Below are 18,729 nucleotides of genomic sequence, written 5' to 3' on the forward strand. Positions count from 1 at the left end.
GTTGAATTGCTTATTAATTCAGTTGTTGTTGTTGTCACCATAGTTGTCGTTGATGATAGTGCAGTGGGCGTGGTTTCAGTTGTAGTTGATGGCAATGTAGGTTCAGTACTTGCAGTTGTAGGCCTAGTGGTTGTAGTTGTTGGCTTAGTAGTTGTAGTTGTAGGCGTGGTAGTTGTAGTTGTAGCCGTGGTAGTTGTAGTTGTAGGCAGGGTGGTTGTAGTTGTTGGTTTATTTGTTGTAGTTGTAGGCTTTGTCGTTGTAGTTGTAGGCGTAGCAGTTGTAGTAGTAGGCTTATTTGTTGTAGTTGTATGCTTTGTTGTTGTAGTTGTAGGCTTAGTTGTGGTACTCGTAGGCTTAGTCGTGGTAGTCGTAGGCTTAGTAGTTGTTGTAGGCCTAGTTGTCGGTGGTGTGCTTTTAACGGTCGTTTTTATGGCCGTTGTGGCTATTGTTGTTTTAATTGTAGTTGTGCTTAATTTTGTAGTCGGTTTTGCTGTCGTTGTGGTGCTTGAGTAGATGAAATAGATTTTTGTGTGGTGGGCGTGGTTAAGTTTTCGTTGTTTGCTTTACTTTCTCTTTTGAGAAGAGGTGGTATAAGTGGGAGTTGTGTTCCGTCCAATGATTGTTGAGTGTGAAGCGCTATAATGGCTGCTGCTGAAAGCGTCCGTATTTGGTGCGGGTTTCGATATTCGAAGTTAAACTGTTGGTTTCTATTTGAACCGTGGCAATGTCCTAAACTCAGACGTCCTACTTTTAGTGTGAGACATTTTCTGTCTGACGCCGGTGAATGTAGGCCAGTTCTGTCTGTTGCCATGAGCTGTCCTGTGTGTTCAAAAGTGCCCCAAATTGAACTGGTGTTGGCGCATTCCTGTAGAATAAGCATCGTTGCCTTGATGCAAGCATTAGTGTTGAACGGTCTAATGGTGAAATCAGACGTATACTCGAAAGCTTGGCCTTTGTTAGTTACTTTACTGCAGTTTCCTACGGATACTTGTGATTGCACCAGGGGATCGTTACTTGTGATAAATGTTTGTAGTTCTTCTTGACATTTTGTCCAATCTGTGTCACAATCTTCCATGGTTAGTTGTTTTTCAAGCCCATGATGTGTGACACATTTCCCGTTTGGATAGTGTCCATTTTTCAACAATCCCCAGGCGATCATGTCCCAGATGATGTTTCCACTGCCGTGATTTGCTTTCAAGATACCGCCAAATATGGGTGAGTTGATTGTGGTTGTAACTGCTCTTCGTTGTTCTAATCGGACTTCTTGAATATCCTGCAATGTTACGTCGGGAAAATTTTCTATAACATCCGGGTTGGTATTTATTGTTTGAAAGAACCACTGCTGGTTTTTTCTGGTATCTCCTTCCAAAGCACACTTTTCCAATTTTAAGGTTTCGTCAAGCCCTACGGTAAGACACATTTCTGATTCTTGAGAAATTAGGTAGCTGTTCTCTTTTTCTAAAATCCATCTCGTTGATTCCTCTGAACACGCTGCAGCAAATACGTAGTCGTGTGTTGTTTCCGTGGTGCAGATATGAGTATTTTGTACGCGTATTGTTTGATCAACAATGTACTCAAATTTCGATCCTGGTGGGAGAGGGTCGTCCTTCGAAAGTTGACTGTACGTTATCAAAGGATTTCTGCTTCCAGACTCGTAAGTAATGTATATTGTTGCATCCTTTTGTACGATTTTTCCATCTTCCTTGATTATCTTTGGTCTTCTATGTGCCAATCTTAGAGTTCCCCAGGCGTATGAAATACTGTAGAGGCGAATCCCAAGTTGTTCGTCTTCGACTTGGGGTCTGGATTTGTACAGTTCTCTGTAGTCTTCACGCACGGGTGTGGCAAGATTGGTATTTTTAAGGCATGTTGCGATTGTGTTCTTGAACATGTCATACAAAATTTTTGTTGTTTCTGCAGGAAACGTCAAGTACGTTAGAGGGATTCCAACCACTTTATATCCTATTGGTACGATGTCCTTATCTGGTATGTTAAGAAAAGATATTTTAATCTGTCGACTGGTGTCGTAAAGGCGGCTGGAGTTATCCGACTCCGGTTCTCGAGGAATTTCCTGGTATCCTTTTCCCTTTAGTAGCGTCTGAGTGTATAAACTGTTGGTTGTTCTTTCTCCCCACACGATCGTATTTTGATTTTGGATGAATTGTCTTTCCTGTTGGGTGGTGTTTAGTAATCCGAAAGGGCTTTCGATTGGACTATCTGGTTTCTCCTGACGTAGCGTGATCTGTTCCGCTATACAGTTGAGTGTTTGGTATTCCTTGATGGCGTACCGTTTACCTTCTCCTGTAGGAGTGGCTGTGAAACTGAGTCCCGTCGGTCCAGTTTGCATGTTATTGTCGCCACGTTTTTTATCGTTGACCATCCGCCAGCATTCAAAAGGGGTGATTAGTATTGTTTCTTGGAAGTAAACTGTATCGAAGGATCCGATCCAGAACGATCCGGTTATTTTCTTTGTTTTAGTCCACTGTCGACATGTCCATCCTTTCCAAGTGGCTGCTGGTTTTTGCTTGGTTACTAAGGTGTAAGTAGTTGGTATCCTTGGTAAGTGTTGTGTTTCTGGTTTTTCATTATCACAGTAGTAAGGCAATTCGAAGTCTAGGATTCCTCGTATTTTCATATTGTTACAATCGCAGACGGATGCGTAGATAGGGTAAGTAGGGTTAAGTGAATGAAGGAGGCAAAGAAGGAAGAGTAATGTCTGCATCTGTGAAAAATGGAGATGTTTAGTAATCTGGTCCTTGATATCGTCTTCGTAAGTTGTATTGGTGATTCGTTATAGGATCGTTTCGGATTTGGTTCCGGTAAAGGTTGGGTATTGTGTGGTATGTTTGTTCTTTTGGTTCTCCTTCGTTCCTGCGTGGTTTGATGTTCATCTTAACTGGATTTATCAGCTGCTTCTTCCTTGGTCGGCCTGGTCGGCGTTGGTGAATTACTGGTCGTCGTTGGGCTTTAACATTTTCTGGTAGAATTGGAGTATTTCTTCTTCCTTAGTTGTTTCTTGCTTTCTTGGTATGTAAAATTTGAGACGGTTGGTATGTACGACAGATTTCAGTTTTTTGTTTTCAGTGTGCTTTATCTCGTAGTTGATATCCGAGAAGCTTCTTGAAATTTGAAATGGTCCGTTCCATCGATCTATGAATTTTCCTGCTGCTGGTGGCGCCTTCAGTAATACGTAGTCACCTATGTTGTATTTAAGAATTTTCGTGGTTACGTCGTAGTATTTTTTCTGTCTTGTTTGGGATTTGAAGAGATGTTCTCTTGCCAGTTTTTGAGCTTTTTCCCATTGCTGTGAATACACCATACTAGTATCTTCATAGGTCTCGTATCTTCTGTTAATCTTGATATCATTGGGCATTATTGGTTCTCGTCCGAAGAATAGAAAGAATGGTGTTTCTTGAGTTGAAGCTTGTTTTGCTGTGTTGTAAGCAAAAGTAACGAACGGAAGGTATTTGTCCCAGTTAGCAGGTTGATCTGAGACATAACAAGCTAACATGTCACAGAGAGTTCGATTGAACCTCTCAACTAATTTATCAGTTTGTGGATGATAGGCCGTAGTCCTTATTTGTTTGACTTAGAATAGTTTACACACCTCTTGTATCAGACTGGATAGAAAGTTAGTACCTTGGTCTGTTAGAACTACTTCTGGAGATCCATATTTAGTAAATATTTTAGGCTCTTACCTAGCAAGACAAGTTTTCTCTAGTCGTCTTGCTAGGTAAGTGCCATATTTTATTAACTAAAATCTTCGCAATTGTTTGGGCAGTTTGATTTCTCATTGGAACTGTAAAAACAAACCTACTGGCATAATCTGATATAACTAATATATATCTGTATGCCTTAGCGTTTCTTGAATTGGGCCCACTATATCCATAGCGATCCTTTCCCATACTCCTTCAACTAAAGGCAAAGGGTGCAATGGTGCTTTACTTCCACCTACCGCTTTTCTTTTATTACACATCAAACAACTTTTAACGTATTCTATTACGGCGGTACGTATGCATGGCCATGTGTACTGTAGTGATGTTTCGTTAACGATAACGGATAACGTGAAAAGTCCGTTAACGGACCTTTTTTGGTGTTCGTTAACTTAACGGATAACGCTAACGTTTGGAAAAAACACTAACGAAACATCACTGCAATTTCAATATAAGTAATCAAGACCGTGATTTCAAATCACGGTAAAAAAAAATGGAACTAAACTAAAAAGTTGAAAAAAATGGCACTATCAAATCACTGATTTGATAGTGGCAATTTTTTTCATTAAATAACGGTAAAATAACGTCGAATTTTGCGTTATCGGGGACATTTTAATAACGCGTTAATTAACGCGTTAACGTAACGTGAAAAAATCAGACATCGTTAACTTAACGGATAACGTTAACGTTTGGAAAAAACACTAACGAAACATCACTAGTGTACTGTCTTTGAAGTCTAGCCAACGTTTTTCCTACTCCTAAATGTCCTGCCAATATGTAATCGTGATTTTCCTTTAAAATTTGTGGCACCAGTCTTACTGGCGTTACAATTCTTCCTCTGATATCTGCTAATAATCCTTTTTCGTTTATTTTAAATTTATTTTTAACGTCCTTACTTGGATTGGCCTTTCCCACTTCTTTTAATATTGTTCGGCAATACTCATCTTTGTGTTTGAGTTCTATCCATTTTTCCGTGTCCATGGACTGATAACTTTCCGTTTCAAAAATTACTTGTTTTGTTCTAGTTTCCTTGGTTTCGTTTTTTACTTCTGGTTTCTCTTTTGTACCTGTTGACCTTGTTTCTACTTTCGCTAGCGGCACTATTGGGGTGCGACAAAGTGTGTCAGCATTTTTAATGTGACTTTCCTGGTCGGTACCCAATAATAATATCAAATTCTTGGATCTTAAGAGCCTATCGAGCTAATCTTTCTGCTGGTTCTGTCTTACTCATTAGCCTTTCTAAAGGTCTATGATCTGTAAATACGGTAAACTTACGCCCGTATAGGTACGTCCTAAACACGTCGATGGCGTGGATTATTGCGTATGCCTCTTTCTCTGTGGTTGACCACTTGGCCTCGCAGTCGTTCAGTTGTTTAGAGGTATAGGCTATGACGACTTCTACGCCGTCTGATTTACGAAGGTCCTGTCCGTCGGACTCCGCTAAATCCGCTGATTGAGGTGGAGGTTGTATTTGAGCCAAGACTGATCCTATTCCATATCCTGAAGCATCCGTGTAGATGACAAATTCTCGAGAAAAATCCGGATAACCTAGAACAGGTCTAGTGATGAGACAGTTCTTAATACATTCAAAGGCGTTCCTTTGTTCCTCCCCCCATTTCCATTCCGCTGACTTTCTAGTGAGCGCAGTTAGTGGATGGGATTTATCAGCAAAAGCCCGAATAAATTTTCTGTAGTAGCTGGCTAGACCTAAAAATGAGCTCAATTCTTTTACGTTTTTGGGAGCGGGATATTTAATAATCGCGTCTAATTTCTTTGTACTTGGTGTTATTCCTTTCCCGGATACGATGTAACCTAAATAATCTAATTCTTCTTTTAAAAATTCGCATTTCTTCCTTTTCAGTTTTAAACCCGCTTGTTTAAGGAGTCTAAAAACTGCTTCCAAGTGTGTCACATGATCAGTAATTGAATTACTGAACACTATGATGTCATCTAGGTAAACCAATGCGAATTTGTACAATACCGTTTTCAAGATGTTATTCATTGCTCTTTGAAAAGTGCTGGGTGCATTTGTTAAACCAAATGGCATTCGATTAAATTCGTATTGGCCAAATTCACAAATGAAAGCTGTTTTGTGCTTATCACTTTCTTCTATTTCTATCTTGCCGGTTGGGGTAGTCGTTCCGATATGAGGGACGTTGGTGAGATGGAAATCTGGTTTGCCTGTATCCTGAAGGATTATAATTTCTTCGTCCTGACGAATTGTAATCTCTGCGGTAGGGGCTGTTGTCTCTGTTTCTACTTAGACTTCTTTCTCGACTTGATTCTCGGCTGTTATGACTGTCAGCGAATCGCACTCGCGAATCACGTGATCTTGAGTAACGTTCACTTGGACGTGGTCTCCCGTTTTCGTATTGGTCAGTTGCAGCTATGGTAACGTCGTTTTCCTTTGGGGATCCACGTTTCGTATTAGTACATTTAAATTCTGACAGAGCTTCTGATCATTTTTGCTCAAGTAGTTGGATTTTATCATCTTGTTGTTTTTCGTGATGCGTTATCCCTGCTATGACAGCTGACATCTCCTTGTCGTCTGTAGCTTCTTTTGTGTGTAGAATTTTTTCAGAAATGAAAAGTTGTTTAGATAATGCGTCAAAGTCTTCTGTGTTTTCTGGCATTCGTAGATAAAGTTCTGCTTTATACTTTGGTAGTAATCCTTGTAGTAAGATTTTGCTTTTTCTGTGATCCCTCATCTTTTTCACTTTGTTTAGTAATTGTCCTTCAATAATAGTTTGGTTATGGTCAGCCCTTTCTTCTTTACCAGCGATGGTATCGTAGAGATTATTTAACCTTGACACAAAAGCTCTGCAGTTTTCTTCCGGTTTTTGAGTTCATTTTGAAAGTTTTTTCTCCAGCGTAGCTAAGTCGTAGGTGTCTTGAAATCTTGTTATTAGTGCTTCTTTCCAATCCTGGTAATTTAGATCATCGCCTTCTTCCTCAGCGTAGTTTTCATGCCATTCGAAGGCTTCGCCTTTCAAACGATCAGAAAAGAAACGTATCTTTCGATTGTCGTCCCATTCATTGTTTCGTGCTACGTGCTCGGCGCCACGTAGCCACTCTGATATTAGTTTATCAGTGCTTTTTCCTTTAAAGATTGGAATTGTCTTTTTGTCTTCTCTGGAGAATAGCTCTCCTAGGGCCTTCACTATTGGCTGAGTGAAGTACCTGTTCACTTTCTTTGCGTCTTCGTCGTCCTGCTCAATTGCTGGAATATCGTCATCCTTGGGATTTTTCTTGGAGGTATTCATGAACGTTTTTTCCGAAGTGTCCTCGTCGTCGTGTGTTACGCCCATGTCGACCTTCTTTTGGAGCTGTTGATTTTCTTACTCCAAATAGATGATTGTTTTGTTTAAGTGTTCTATTTGCGTTTTGAGGTTTTCCATTGTTTGTTCAAAATCGTTTGTTTGTTCTATTTCCAGCTCGTAGTGGAGTGACTTGTCTCCACTGTCTGTCGGCAAGGTCAGTTCGTTTATATCTCCCACTAGTTTGGTTATTTCTCCTGGTTCGTCCTCGTCTAGCCTTGAGTCGTTGGAGTCTTCAGTTCGATGAATTTAACTTGAAGTTTTTTGTATTCTTTCACCCGGTTTTCTTGAAATATTATTTTATTTTCTTGTCCTCGTACCCGATCTTGTAGTTCTTGAAGGTCTTTTTCAAGGTTCTTGCTCTTCGAAGTAAAATCTAGCAAGTTTTTCTTTAAATTGATTTTCTCTGTTGAAGCCTTGTCGAGTCTGTCTGCCAAAACTTTTATCACTTTCTGGAGCTGCTCTGCTATTTCTGATACTTGTTTTATCTGGTTTTCCACAGTGCTGAGTTTCTGGATCAGTCTGGTCTTCTCACCTTCAAGTTTGTTAATTATTTCTTGCCCTTCGGTCTCGACAGCTGCGTTGTTTTCCTCTTTTCTTTTGAGAAGATTCTGCAATTGGCTCTCGGTTGCTAAGGTGGCTTCAATGTTTTGTTTTAGGTCGGCGATTCGGGAATTGGCTTTTCAATGGAGTTTTTCAGAGCCTCGTTGTTTTCTTGAAGTTGCTCTAACGAACTGCTTAAAGTGTATTTGGAACTCTTTGCCTTCATTTTGTTACTCTCCAATTGTTTTTGCGCGTTTGAAAGTTCCAGTTTTAGCGTAAATATCTGCTTTTTATCTTCAATTAGTGCAATTACTGACTTTTTCTGCAATACACTGTTGGTACCGAACAAAAATTCTTTTTCTTTTCCGTGCAATGTGTGTAGCTGTTGGAGTAGACTATCGAGTGTTCTGGTGTTCCCACCTTGTGCGACTATATCGTGTTTGAGTGTTTTAGTAGCATTAGCAATGGTTTCTGCTGTTACACCATCTGTTACTTTTAAAGTTTGTTCTAGAAGGTAATAAGTGTAAAAATGCAGCGAATTTTGCGTCGCCTGACTTGCTTCTTGTTTCTGTGTTTGTAACTGTTGGATATTTTCAGATGTTGAGATTGTCTGGTATGATTTACTTCTTTCTAAGTCTTGCTTAAATTCTAAGTCTATTAAGGTCTTCCAATGGTCCAAAAATTGTTCTCGGTGGTGACTTAGGTTTGGGTCTTGGTCGGTTAAATCAGATTCTTGTAGTACGGGGTATAAAGGTAGTAGTGTATTCTCGTTGAGAGCAGTCTTTTGTACAGATGAATCAAACGGCATTCGCTTACCTCGATGATGTTCCGATGTCGGTTGCTTGAAGACTTGGTTATAGAAGCGTAGAATACTTGCAGCTAGCAAATGAAGCACAGATCAGAAACTTTTCTTCCAGAGTCTCGTTGTTATTCTTGCAGTCTCGTTGGGACCTTCAAATGTAATAGTTTCTAGACTGTGTATTTGCCAGTAAACTAACTCTACTTAAGACGATACAACCATGCACTTATATACCAAAAGATTAAAAGTTAAGAAGGGAGGGGTTTACAATAACTTTTACTTTTATCATAAACTATAATCCTCAGGGAAGGTTGCATTCGTGACGACCTTCTTGCTGGGTGGGGCTGCTGTTGCTGGGAGGAGTTGCTGTGGTCTATTTTTTTACAGTATTTATTTTTGGTGAAAACACCCTATTGTACGCACCTAAAGCAATTCTTGTTGCAAAACAAAATTTTTAAATGGGGCGTCAGGCCGTTGTTCTAGTGCCATTAATGCTTTTTTCCATTGTGGAACAGATTCTTGTCCCACGCGAATTCCCTCAAAGTCCCCGTTGAGTGTGACTAGCAGCACAGGTAGCAGGGACTCGCTCTCCTCTTTTTCTTCTGCGGGCCTACTTGGTACCGCGACAACGCGTCTTCCTCATCGTGTAATTTCCCACTTTTGTACAACACCTGGGGTTCATAACCCTGTACCAGCAGTGCCCAACGGTCTAGTCTTCCCGCCAGATCCTTCTTCGTAGTTAACCAACACAGAGGATGGTGGTCCGTCACTACTCTCACCGTCATCCCCCAAATGAAGCAGTGAAATTTTTTCATTGCCCAGACAAGCGCAAGGCACTCTTTCTCGGGTGTTGAGTAGTTACATTCAGTAGCTGATAGCAAACGAGTTGCAAATGGCTACAGGTCTCTCTCCCTCTCCCGTTTTCTGTACTGCCGCACCTATCCCGTATTCACAGGCATCGGGATGAATGTCAAACAGCTTTCCATAATCGGGGTATGCTAATTGTGTTGCCTCAATCAAACGCTCCTTTAGAGCTTTGAAGCTTCCTTCTTGTTCTTCTCCCCAACACAAGGATTTTCCCTGTTTCGTGAGGTCGTGTAACGGCTTTGCAATTTTTGCAAAATTGCTGATAAATCGCCGGTAATACGAACATAGCCCGATAGAGCTCCTCACATGTTTAATTTTCTGGGCATTAGTCACGTTGGCCGGTGGTCTAGGGAATTCTCGAACCGCACAAATCTTCTCAGGATCGATGCGATTCCATCCTCATCCACGACGTGACCTAGAGCTTGCAGTCTGGTTTGTGCAAATAAGCATTTTTTCAGCTTCACCTTTACATTCGCGACCTTAAGACACTCAAATACACTCCGGAGTTTCTTCACATGTTCTTCCACCGTTAAGGAATAAACAATAATGCCGTCAAAATACACTAGGTACGCGGACCATCTCAACCCACTGAGAACCAGGTCCATCATTCTCTGGAACGTACCAAGCGCCACACACAACTCAAAAGCCATCACCTTAAACTGATAAAGACCATCCGCTGTTATAAAAGCTTATTTAGGACGATCACTCTCCTTTATGGGGACCTGCCAATAACCCGATTGCAGATCCATGATTAAAAAAAAAGCCGAACCCTCCAACCTCGCTAGGGTTTCTTCAATTCTGGGTAAGGGGTACACATCTTTCAGTGTCACCGCGTTTAACTTTCTGTAATCCACACAGAACCGTCAGACCCCGTCCTTCTTCCGCACAAGTACCACTAGTGAACTCCAGGGTCCATTGCACTTCTCTATTACTCCAGCGTCTTCCATCTCTTGAACAAGCGTCTGCATTAGCTCCCATTCTTTCCATTCGCTCGAGTAAGGGCTGTGTCGGATGGGACGACAGTCCCCTGTCTCGATCGCAGGCTCTGCTACGTTGCACACCCCGAGCCTGCCATTTTCCCCGGCGAAACAGTCCTAAAAATCCTGTAAGTACCCCAACAATCTTGTCGTGACTTTCCACCCCAATTTCCTTCGAGACATACTTTACGAACACTTCTCGTGACCATTTGGGTGCTTCCAGGGCGGCCAACGCCACCACTTCCCCCTCGTTATCCGTACCCTCTTCAGCTAAGGTGATCTCTTCTAGCGTCCCCAGGACCATGTTTCTCGGTACCCACTGGTTGCGATCTGAGAAATTGGTTACCAGTTCTTGATTGAACGTCTCGCAATCCGCTACCAACAGTCGTCCCGTTGAGACGCCCTTCCGCTCCAGTACGCTAGACGAGGGCTCTATCATTGCCCCGTTCTTTCCCGGGATTCCTGATGTCAACTCTATTTCGACACCCACCGATGAACGTGCGGGTATCATGCGTCCTACTCGGGACCCCAGCTTGGATGTTTCAATATTTTTTCTGCCATCATCCCAATTGGAATGTCTCCAATGATGAATTCTGGCAGAGCCCCTATTTTCATTCTCGTTCCAAATCTCTCCAGGAAGTCTTTACCGAGCAAGAGGTCAATTCCCCCCATTTCAAACACCAGAACTCCGCCGACTACTTTTGACTCGCCATCCGATATTTCCAACTCTACCGCTCCTCCGGGACGTATTTCATGGCCGTTAATTGACACGAGCTATGTTTCTCCAGTCTTTATAAATAATTAATCATCCCCATTTTATCCATTATCCCCATATCCACATTTGAATCACCCATGTTTACATATTTTCTTGACACTAGAAACGCAAAAAATACTAAACAGCATCCCTAGCCTTTTACTTGAATTAATTTTCATGGATAAACTAGGGATGATTAATTATTTATAAAGACTGGAGAAGACGCAGAATGTCTTAAAGTGTAGTATTCTAGAACATTTTCTGAATTGGAAAAGTATTACTAGGGTAAATAAATCAAAAACCCCCTTTTTTCCTATCTTCCCCTGCAATCGAAACCCCCCTGGATTTTTTTAAATTTTGCAACGCAGCATCCGAAACTGGTCTATAGATTTCGCGTCTAGGGGCAAGGCCTACTTAATGGTTAAGGCCTGTAAACTTGAATGTTCCCCTATGACGGCGAGAGGATTTGCAAAATTCCCTATCCTTTCCCCAGTCAAGAGCCAATCAGAAGAAAAAAGGAGGCGAAGACTTCGCCGTCTGGCGTTCAAAAATGTCACCTCGTAAGGATAGGAAGATAGAAAGAAAATGGGGGTTGGGATTAACGTTTAACGTCTTCAGCCAAATAATGGTAAGCATTTTGTTATTTAAATTTAAGAAATAGAAAATGCTGCAGAATTTGAGTTTCATTTATTGTTTCAGTGTTCTGGCCCTACGTTCCTTATTGGCTGGACCAAAGGTACTGGTCTTCTTATTTAAACTTAAACGCAACTTTCTCTTGTTAGACAAAATTGGTTTCAAAAATTTTCTCAAAATAACTTCAATTAATGCTTTGTTATTTTCACCAGGACGAGCGGTTTCACAGAGAAAAGTGTTACATGTCTCCAGATGGGGCAGAAGGAATTCAACAAGGCCCTTCAACATGAAAGTCGAGCTTGACATCTGTCAAAGGTACTCCTTTACAAATAGATACACCGACCACAGCCTTGACACAAACTCAACTGTGGGATAGAAAAGGCCACCACAGTCTGTAAAAAACAATAGAGGTAATGTTGTTTATGAGATTTTAAGTTTTGAAATAATATTGAGTAGTGCCCTCTCTCTTCTCAGCAATTGAAGTAAATTTGCATGTCTTAATTTATTTTTGTTTATCGGAATTCATAAATGACAGGGTTTTTTCTTTCGCACGGCCACCTACCTCATCTGATTGCCAACTTGATAAATCTTCCCAGTCATTGCGAGAGTTATATCGTCTTGTGATTGAGGGACGGATTTGCCTTTCCCTTGGACGACCTTGCTTTGCAGTTACTTCACTCGGCGGAATGGTTGTAGCTTCCATTTCACTTGGCGGTATGGTTTTAGCTTCCATTTCACTCGGCGGTATGGTTGTAGCTTCCATTTCACTCGGCGAAATGGTTGATAACAAAACCATCGAATTGTAAATTGGCTGATCCTGATTGTCCATGCCTGAATTGTCTAAGCAATCGACATTCTTTAATTCATCTTCTGAAAAGTTTATTCTTCGGCATACTACTGGACGTGCTCTTGGCGAAAGAGCTGCTTCATGCGGTGCCGATGGTAGAAGCCGACGGATTGGTAACAGGAGGATTCTGTCTTTGGCCGCATTCATATTTGGAGTGAACGTTGCTGCTTGCTGAATATGTGGAAGATGACGGCGTTTGTTTGAGTTATTCAGCTCGGGATCTTCATCTGCAAGAAAGAAAAGATGATGCGGTAATATAAATATTCATAGTGAGTTATAAATATAATTTATTTTCAGAAATGGGACCAAAATGGTTGTTATGAACGGGAATGTTGCAATGAAAAATCAGGAAGAGTAAACGAAGAAAGAGAAAATTTCAATTTACTGGCCAAGGGAATGCGATTCTCGTACAGAATTAAAAGACCTAGGAAAGTCGTTTGTCGCCAGGTATTAAATCAAAATCTTTTATCGAATTGTACGTTGCATGCGTTAATTTCAGCAATGTTCGCTCTCCTAGATTGTAGCCTTACAGAAGCTTTGCTGGACACAGACATTAGAATTCGTCCAATTTTTACCCATGTCAATTGTGATTGATAGATGAAGAAGTCACGGATTTTATTCGATCTACTTTCCCGTACAGAGATCTGTTCCGAAGGAGATAAAAAACATCTCATCAATCGTTGAACGTCCCGGTGATCGTATATAGCTTTACAGTGTTCAGAATGTCTGTTACGTTTATTAACATTTTATTTTTTATTTTTAAATGTAACAATTTTTAATGAGAACAATACATTTTCTGCTTTAAACATATAACAAAATTACGCGTTGGTTTGTTTTTCCACTTGTCGGGTACCGCATCACATTTAAGGCGCATCGAGGAATTACCGTGCATCTACCCGTGAAGAATTTGTGCGATCAACAATGCAGTTGAAAACCATTCAAATTGCAATTTTTTGTGGATGAATGCGTTTCTTAAGTGTTCATAAAAGCGATTAATGTGCGCCGAAAACGCTATCTTTACGCCAAATGGCCGTTTATGAGTTAGATATTGGTGCATTTTTTTCTAAAGGATATATGCGTTCAAAAATGAATTTAAAATGCATTTAATCTGCGACTGTATTTTAAATGGAAGTCATCTGGCCAGATTTTCAATTTACCATTTCCTTACCCAACCTTATATATTTAAATGAATAGAGAAAGCTGTTTTTTATTGAATAAGAATTGAGATAAACAAATATAAACAGAAAACCATTTGCTGAATTTATTTGTTAAGGAATGAAAACTAAACACGATGTCACTGCTTTAACGAAAAACATTAATTCAACATTCAGGCAAATTGCAATTTTAAATTAGGCTTGTGTGTCAGAATACACTTCCAGAGATTTTAGAATCTGATTCACTCGTGATTCAATTTTTTATATAGTCTGCACATCAACCCTTGGGCGTTCACCTTCGCCACCGACATCTTCGTCATTTGCTTCGTCGTCGGTATTCAGGTATTTCTGGTATTGAGCTGCGTGGAACCTACGCGCAGTTTGCACTGCTGTAATAATCTTGCTGATGTTTGTTTGCTTCTTATGAGTTTCCAAAATGGCCATGACCACAACTGCAAAAAAAAGGTTTTAGATTATTAATTGAATATATCTAAAATAAGTTATTTATCTACTACCTCCAAATACGGCGACGAAATTGGTTAAATGTCCAAATCCAGGACGTCGGTCTTGTCCTCGTTTTTTCCATTGGATTTTGTGGGGCAGTTGGGCAGAAAGAAGAGAGACAAAAAGTGATTTGCAAATCAGAAGTTCCGTTTTCAACAAACGAAACTTATCAATTTGGATTGCACACTAACGAAAAATTAAAAAATATAAAAAAGGATATGGAAAGGAAGACCGGCAAAAACTTACGAGGCTTACGCTGAGTTCCATATCCAATAGAGCAGTATTTAACGCTTCAATTTCCTCAAATTGATTAAGGGGCAACTTAACTTCCTTTTCTACTTTTTGAGTGAACCGTGTCAAGAATGTTTGCAGCACTTTTGAAATAAGTCGTTTTTGGGGGATCAAATCTCTAAGGAGAGCGTATGTTACCATAGTCTGTCGCAACATTTCTTTTCTCCATTCAACTTTGTCAGTGCAAACATCTTTTTCTACTACTACGGCCAGTGGGATTTGGTTGGCAACGGGAGACTCGGTTCTAACAGACAAAATGGTCGTTGCTTTCTCTTTACTGACCCTTGCCCCTTGTAAAGGTGGACTGTGACGTGTGTTAGATCTGCTACTGGAACCAGGCTGCACTTGGGCTGGTGAGCTTCTTCCTTCAGTGGGGGTCCTGGTAATTGCTGTAATAGACACCATGGTTTCATTATTGAGACCCTGTGATGGCGATGAGCTGCTTGGATTTCGTTTGTTACTCCGAGTCGCGGATGTTGACGTAATGGGTCTCTTTGCAACCGTCGGAAATCGAGTGCTACGAGATGTTTGTTTTCTCGAGCTTGACTTTTTAGAGATGTTGGGGGAACTAGTCACAAATGAGGCTGAGGAACGTGACTGTGATATATCCAGGATGCTATGATATGAATTGGCCTGATCTAAAAAGAATTATTAAGTCAATAAGCATTTTAATTAGTGTTAAAATATTTAATTAACAATTAGCAAAATTACCAGGGTCCTCACGAAACAGATCTTGAGTTTCAAAATTGATTTGAGATTCTGAACTAGGCAACACCCCTGATGTTCCTGATGAAGCTAGACTTAAATTTATTTCATTGAGCTGTTGCTGGGCTTCCTCAAAAGACACTAAAAGATAAAGTTTGCAGAAAGAAAACACAATTTAAGCTCGAATTTAAGAACCAATGACACAAACAAAAACTCTTACCGGGACCGTTTTCAGTGATGATGTCCATAATATCGTATTCCACAAATTGTGGTTCTGGATAGCGCCGTCGTTTGTAATTGATCAGACCCCAACTCCATGGTGGCAGTCCCAGAACGGTGAAATCAGTTGGCGGGTACAAGAAGAATTGGCAACGATTGTCCATCCAGTTCTCCGGGATCATGTAAAGCAGCTCAGTTGGATTGCCAAGATAGTCAGGCTGCTGACTTGAGACCACTTGAAACAGGAGGGGATAATTGATAGGACCAGGTTCCGAACCCAAGGAAGGATAAATCCCTTGGAATTCCCCTTTTTTGAAAGAGCTACCGTACTAAGAAACAAAGCAAAATGTAAGAAACGAAGAGACAAGGTCAGACACATAATAGCTTAAAATTGTTTGAATATAGGCAAGAAACACTAACAGGGCTATGTACACTTAAGCTTAAAAACTAGTTGCAGCACTAACTTATGTAACAAGTAAAACTTACCCTATGCAGAATTCTCGGCATAGGCATGTTTGTCTGTTCAGTTCACCAAAGTAAATGGCTTCAATCATGTGCTCTTAATTGCAATAAGACTTATACCTCGCTTCAACAATCGATTATAAAGCGTAACAATGAAAGCGCCAATCATTATACAGGTCTATTCCCGCGAAATATATCGATCAAGGAATGTATAATGGATGGGATGGGATTAATCCCATCCCTCGCTTCGCTACATGCTCACCCATAATATACATTCAACATAACTTCTTTAAATGAACCGTTTTCTCTTTGTGTTAAACTGACATACTATTTAACACTTCTTGTTAAGCTAAAACTATCTGACTTAAAACTTCTGAACTTAGTAATTTTTCGTTTGTACTAAAATTACTATACATAAAGGCCGTGGTGTTTTCTTCTAACTAAAATGAAAATTAAGGCCAGTTTTCACAAAAAATGGATTCCCCCCTAGAAACAATTTCAATTCTTTACCAAGAGTAGCATGTTGTGCTGCTCCAGGGTGGATCCGGGTTGAGTGGAAATCATTCCTCTGAATCGAGTGACGCTCCATGTCCGGACGTGGTTATACTCGCTACAAACGGAGACTAAGTATTTCTCAGAAAGCCTGACCTAATTAAAAAAGTAAATTTGTTACAAGACACGATTTTTTGTTTAATTTGACAATTCAAAATTATTCTACTTTATTGATAGGCGAACGGTGTATGATGAAAGTCTGAAAGAGTTGAGGTCCATGACCCACTGTTTCGGGATACTGTACTATCATTCTCATAGCTCCTGAACTAGTTTCGTAGGCGATTTGAATCCAACTGCCGAACATGCCTATGTGATCTGTAATACATTGGAATGTGATATAACATGTACAATCGAACGAAAAATCAAATTGTCAATATTGTACTCGTTTTAGGAGTCAGATAAACCGAGATGGAAGTGATGGCCTCTGGCATTGGGTTGCGATACAACTCAGTTACAAGATCATTATCCTTCATTCTCAGTGGGAATTTTTGCACGTCTATAACGATACATTAGTTAGAATGATACGTGACTGCTTCATACCATATTATTATGGTGATAACGGAACCGTTTTACCTATGAAACATATAGACCCGTTGCAGCATCCTAGAAGAAGTAAAGACCCAGCTGTATCGTACGATGAAACTGGGGTGACGTCCTGGATTTGCCAATGCCGAGTCATGGAATGCCAAACTCCAATTTTGCCGACGGGTGGGCGAGAAAGAGCCACTACTTGGCTATCAATGAAAAATATAGATTCTACCAAGACGTGTATGTTGAAGGTTCCTAATATGCAAATACAAATCATACATGTTAAACTAAATAACAGTACATGCAAGATAAATGAGATCTATTTTAGCTGAATTACCTATATCATTCCGCTGTCCATCATCGGCGATCGCCAATAGTCGGATGGTGGTCCCTGAAGCCAAAGCGACCATTTCAGTTTCGAAGGAATTGGACGAGGAATTGGGTGCCTGATTTTGACCCCCACTGCTTGTCATCCGCGCATTTAAGGCCACCCGGTCAATTTGATTATCCATCCAAGGGCTGGTAAAAACAAGATGCCAACCTCCAGCACCTTTACATCTAAATTAATCCGACGTCATTAAAAACTTCTGATAAGAAAAACGCCAGGATTTCTGATGGGTTACTTGTGGCAAGTGATCATATGAGCGTAGGCAATCAAGATCCAATTGTGATGAGCTTTGATGAGATTTACTCGTAGAGGATCGATGGAAGAGCGAACTAAATTTCAGAGAAATTATACATTCACACTGAGGCATACTCCAGACTTGGATTTTCAAAATTTACCATGCAAACCTCCGAACCACGCTGCCAAATGATTGTGGGAACCGGCTCCTATTCCACCCTCTTGTCTCCGTAAAGAGTTCAATCGTAAATCAAGGGATGACGAACGGGAATGCGTCCTAAGTCCTAAGATAAAACCACAAATATTAGAGTGAGATTTGTTGCAAATTCTAAGCTGATAAACCTGTTCATCACAACATGGCCATTTCTTGAACTACTGCTTACCCTTGGGGGCACCAATGTTCTGCTGAGATCTAAGGTAGATTGTCTTGGTGTATTACAATTCTGTTGTTGTTGTTCCAATCCATCACCTGCAAGATTAGCTTCTCCATCTTCATTAGTTCTTATAACTCGAAATGGGACACCTATTAAAATAAATTTAATGTTGTTTAAACTTGATAAGCTTTGTGAAAATTTTGACAACTTAGCCTACTTGGTGGATTCAGGCATTCATAGTAAAGTACATCGCCACAAGAAGAATGCTCCAGTTCTTGAACTAATTTCAACTGTTGAGTGAGTGGAGTGATTCCATAGAACTCAGCTTCATGCACAAGTCCTCTCATTCCAATTCCTTCAGTCAAATGGATTTCTTTTGTATGAAGATAATTAAAAACATGGGTGAACACAGTGGGATCTCTGTCAATGAAAATGGGTCCCCTGTCATCCACTAGTGTGCCAATCCTGCCACTTAACAGTGAGGTAAAGAAAGTATCTGGAATCCATGTTAAGGTTTGTCTGGAAGTACTAAATCTGAAACCAACCAATTCGTATGATGATGAGTCTTGTATATCTCTGAGAGGAACAACGCCATCTTTATTTGTGTTACACAGATTACGGCTGTGTTCAATAGCTATGCCTCCCAAAGGTGCACCTGTTGCCTTGCAACAAATAATAACAAATAGCGAAGCAGAAAGTGTTCTAACATCAAGTGGCTATTACAAGTGTCTCAGGAATAGAAAACGGACACTTGATCAACTTCAACCTCAATACGCTTCTCGGCTACGCTATAAAGCTGCAAAAATACTTGAGGGTTGGTGCCAGGATGGGGTACCCAGCAATGACATTTGGGGATACCTACAGAATT

The 18,729-nt window shown here is 40.5% G+C and overlaps 2 protein-coding genes and 1 long non-coding RNA gene across 3 annotated transcripts; 1 reads left to right on the forward strand and 2 right to left on the reverse strand.

Annotated features, from left to right (window-relative positions):
• Positions 1-11,560: 11,560 nt before the first annotated feature.
• Positions 11,561-13,260, forward strand: LOC116932949. The gene is made up of 5 exons (XR_006643940.1): positions 11,561-11,598; positions 11,670-11,706; positions 11,816-12,013; positions 12,139-12,897; positions 12,968-13,260. It is a non-coding gene; the product is annotated as an uncharacterized LOC116932949 (long non-coding RNA).
• Positions 13,261-13,687: 427 nt separating this feature from the next.
• LOC116918648 lies at positions 13,688-15,836 on the reverse strand. The gene is made up of 6 exons (XM_045171196.1): positions 15,810-15,836; positions 15,325-15,652; positions 15,111-15,245; positions 14,355-15,037; positions 14,120-14,294; positions 13,688-14,056 (listed from the first exon to the last, which is right to left on the reverse strand). Exons 1-6 carry the CDS (start codon positions 15,834-15,836, stop codon positions 13,866-13,868), a joined length of 1,539 nt encoding a protein of 512 aa, XP_045027131.1. The 3' UTR covers positions 13,688-13,865.
• Positions 15,837-16,129: 293 nt separating this feature from the next.
• LOC123470649 (BTB/POZ domain-containing protein KCTD3-like) lies at positions 16,130-18,456 on the reverse strand. The gene is made up of 11 exons (XM_045171197.1): positions 18,452-18,456; positions 18,079-18,395; positions 17,830-18,010; positions 17,649-17,764; positions 17,489-17,582; positions 17,203-17,423; positions 16,911-17,120; positions 16,720-16,833; positions 16,504-16,652; positions 16,296-16,433; positions 16,130-16,225 (listed from the first exon to the last, which is right to left on the reverse strand). Exons 1-11 carry the CDS (start codon positions 18,454-18,456, stop codon positions 16,130-16,132), a joined length of 1,641 nt encoding a protein of 546 aa, XP_045027132.1.
• Between the last annotated feature and the right edge of the window lie 273 nt (positions 18,457-18,729).

Source organism: Daphnia magna, linkage group LG3, assembly GCF_020631705.1.
Source record: "Daphnia magna isolate NIES linkage group LG3, ASM2063170v1.1, whole genome shotgun sequence".
Taxonomy (NCBI): Eukaryota; Metazoa; Arthropoda; class Branchiopoda; order Diplostraca; family Daphniidae; genus Daphnia; species Daphnia magna.

Coding starts and splice junctions, on each gene's coding strand:
- LOC123470649 (XM_045171197.1), bottom strand. Junction 18,011..18,078: donor TGAATGCCTGAATCCACCAA/GTAGGCTAAGTT, acceptor TTATTTTAATAG/GTGTCCCATTTCGAGTTATA. Junction 17,424..17,488: donor CATATGATCACTTGCCACAA/GTAACCCATCAG, acceptor GGATTAATTTAG/ATGTAAAGGTGCTGGAGGTT.
- LOC116918648 (XM_045171196.1), bottom strand. CDS start 15,836: ATGCCTATGCCGAGAATTCTGCATAGG. Junction 15,246..15,324: donor CATCACTGAAAACGGTCCCG/GTAAGAGTTTTT, acceptor TTTATCTTTTAG/TGTCTTTTGAGGAAGCCCAG. Junction 14,295..14,354: donor TGGAACTCAGCGTAAGCCTC/GTAAGTTTTTGC, acceptor ATTTTTCGTTAG/TGTGCAATCCAAATTGATAA.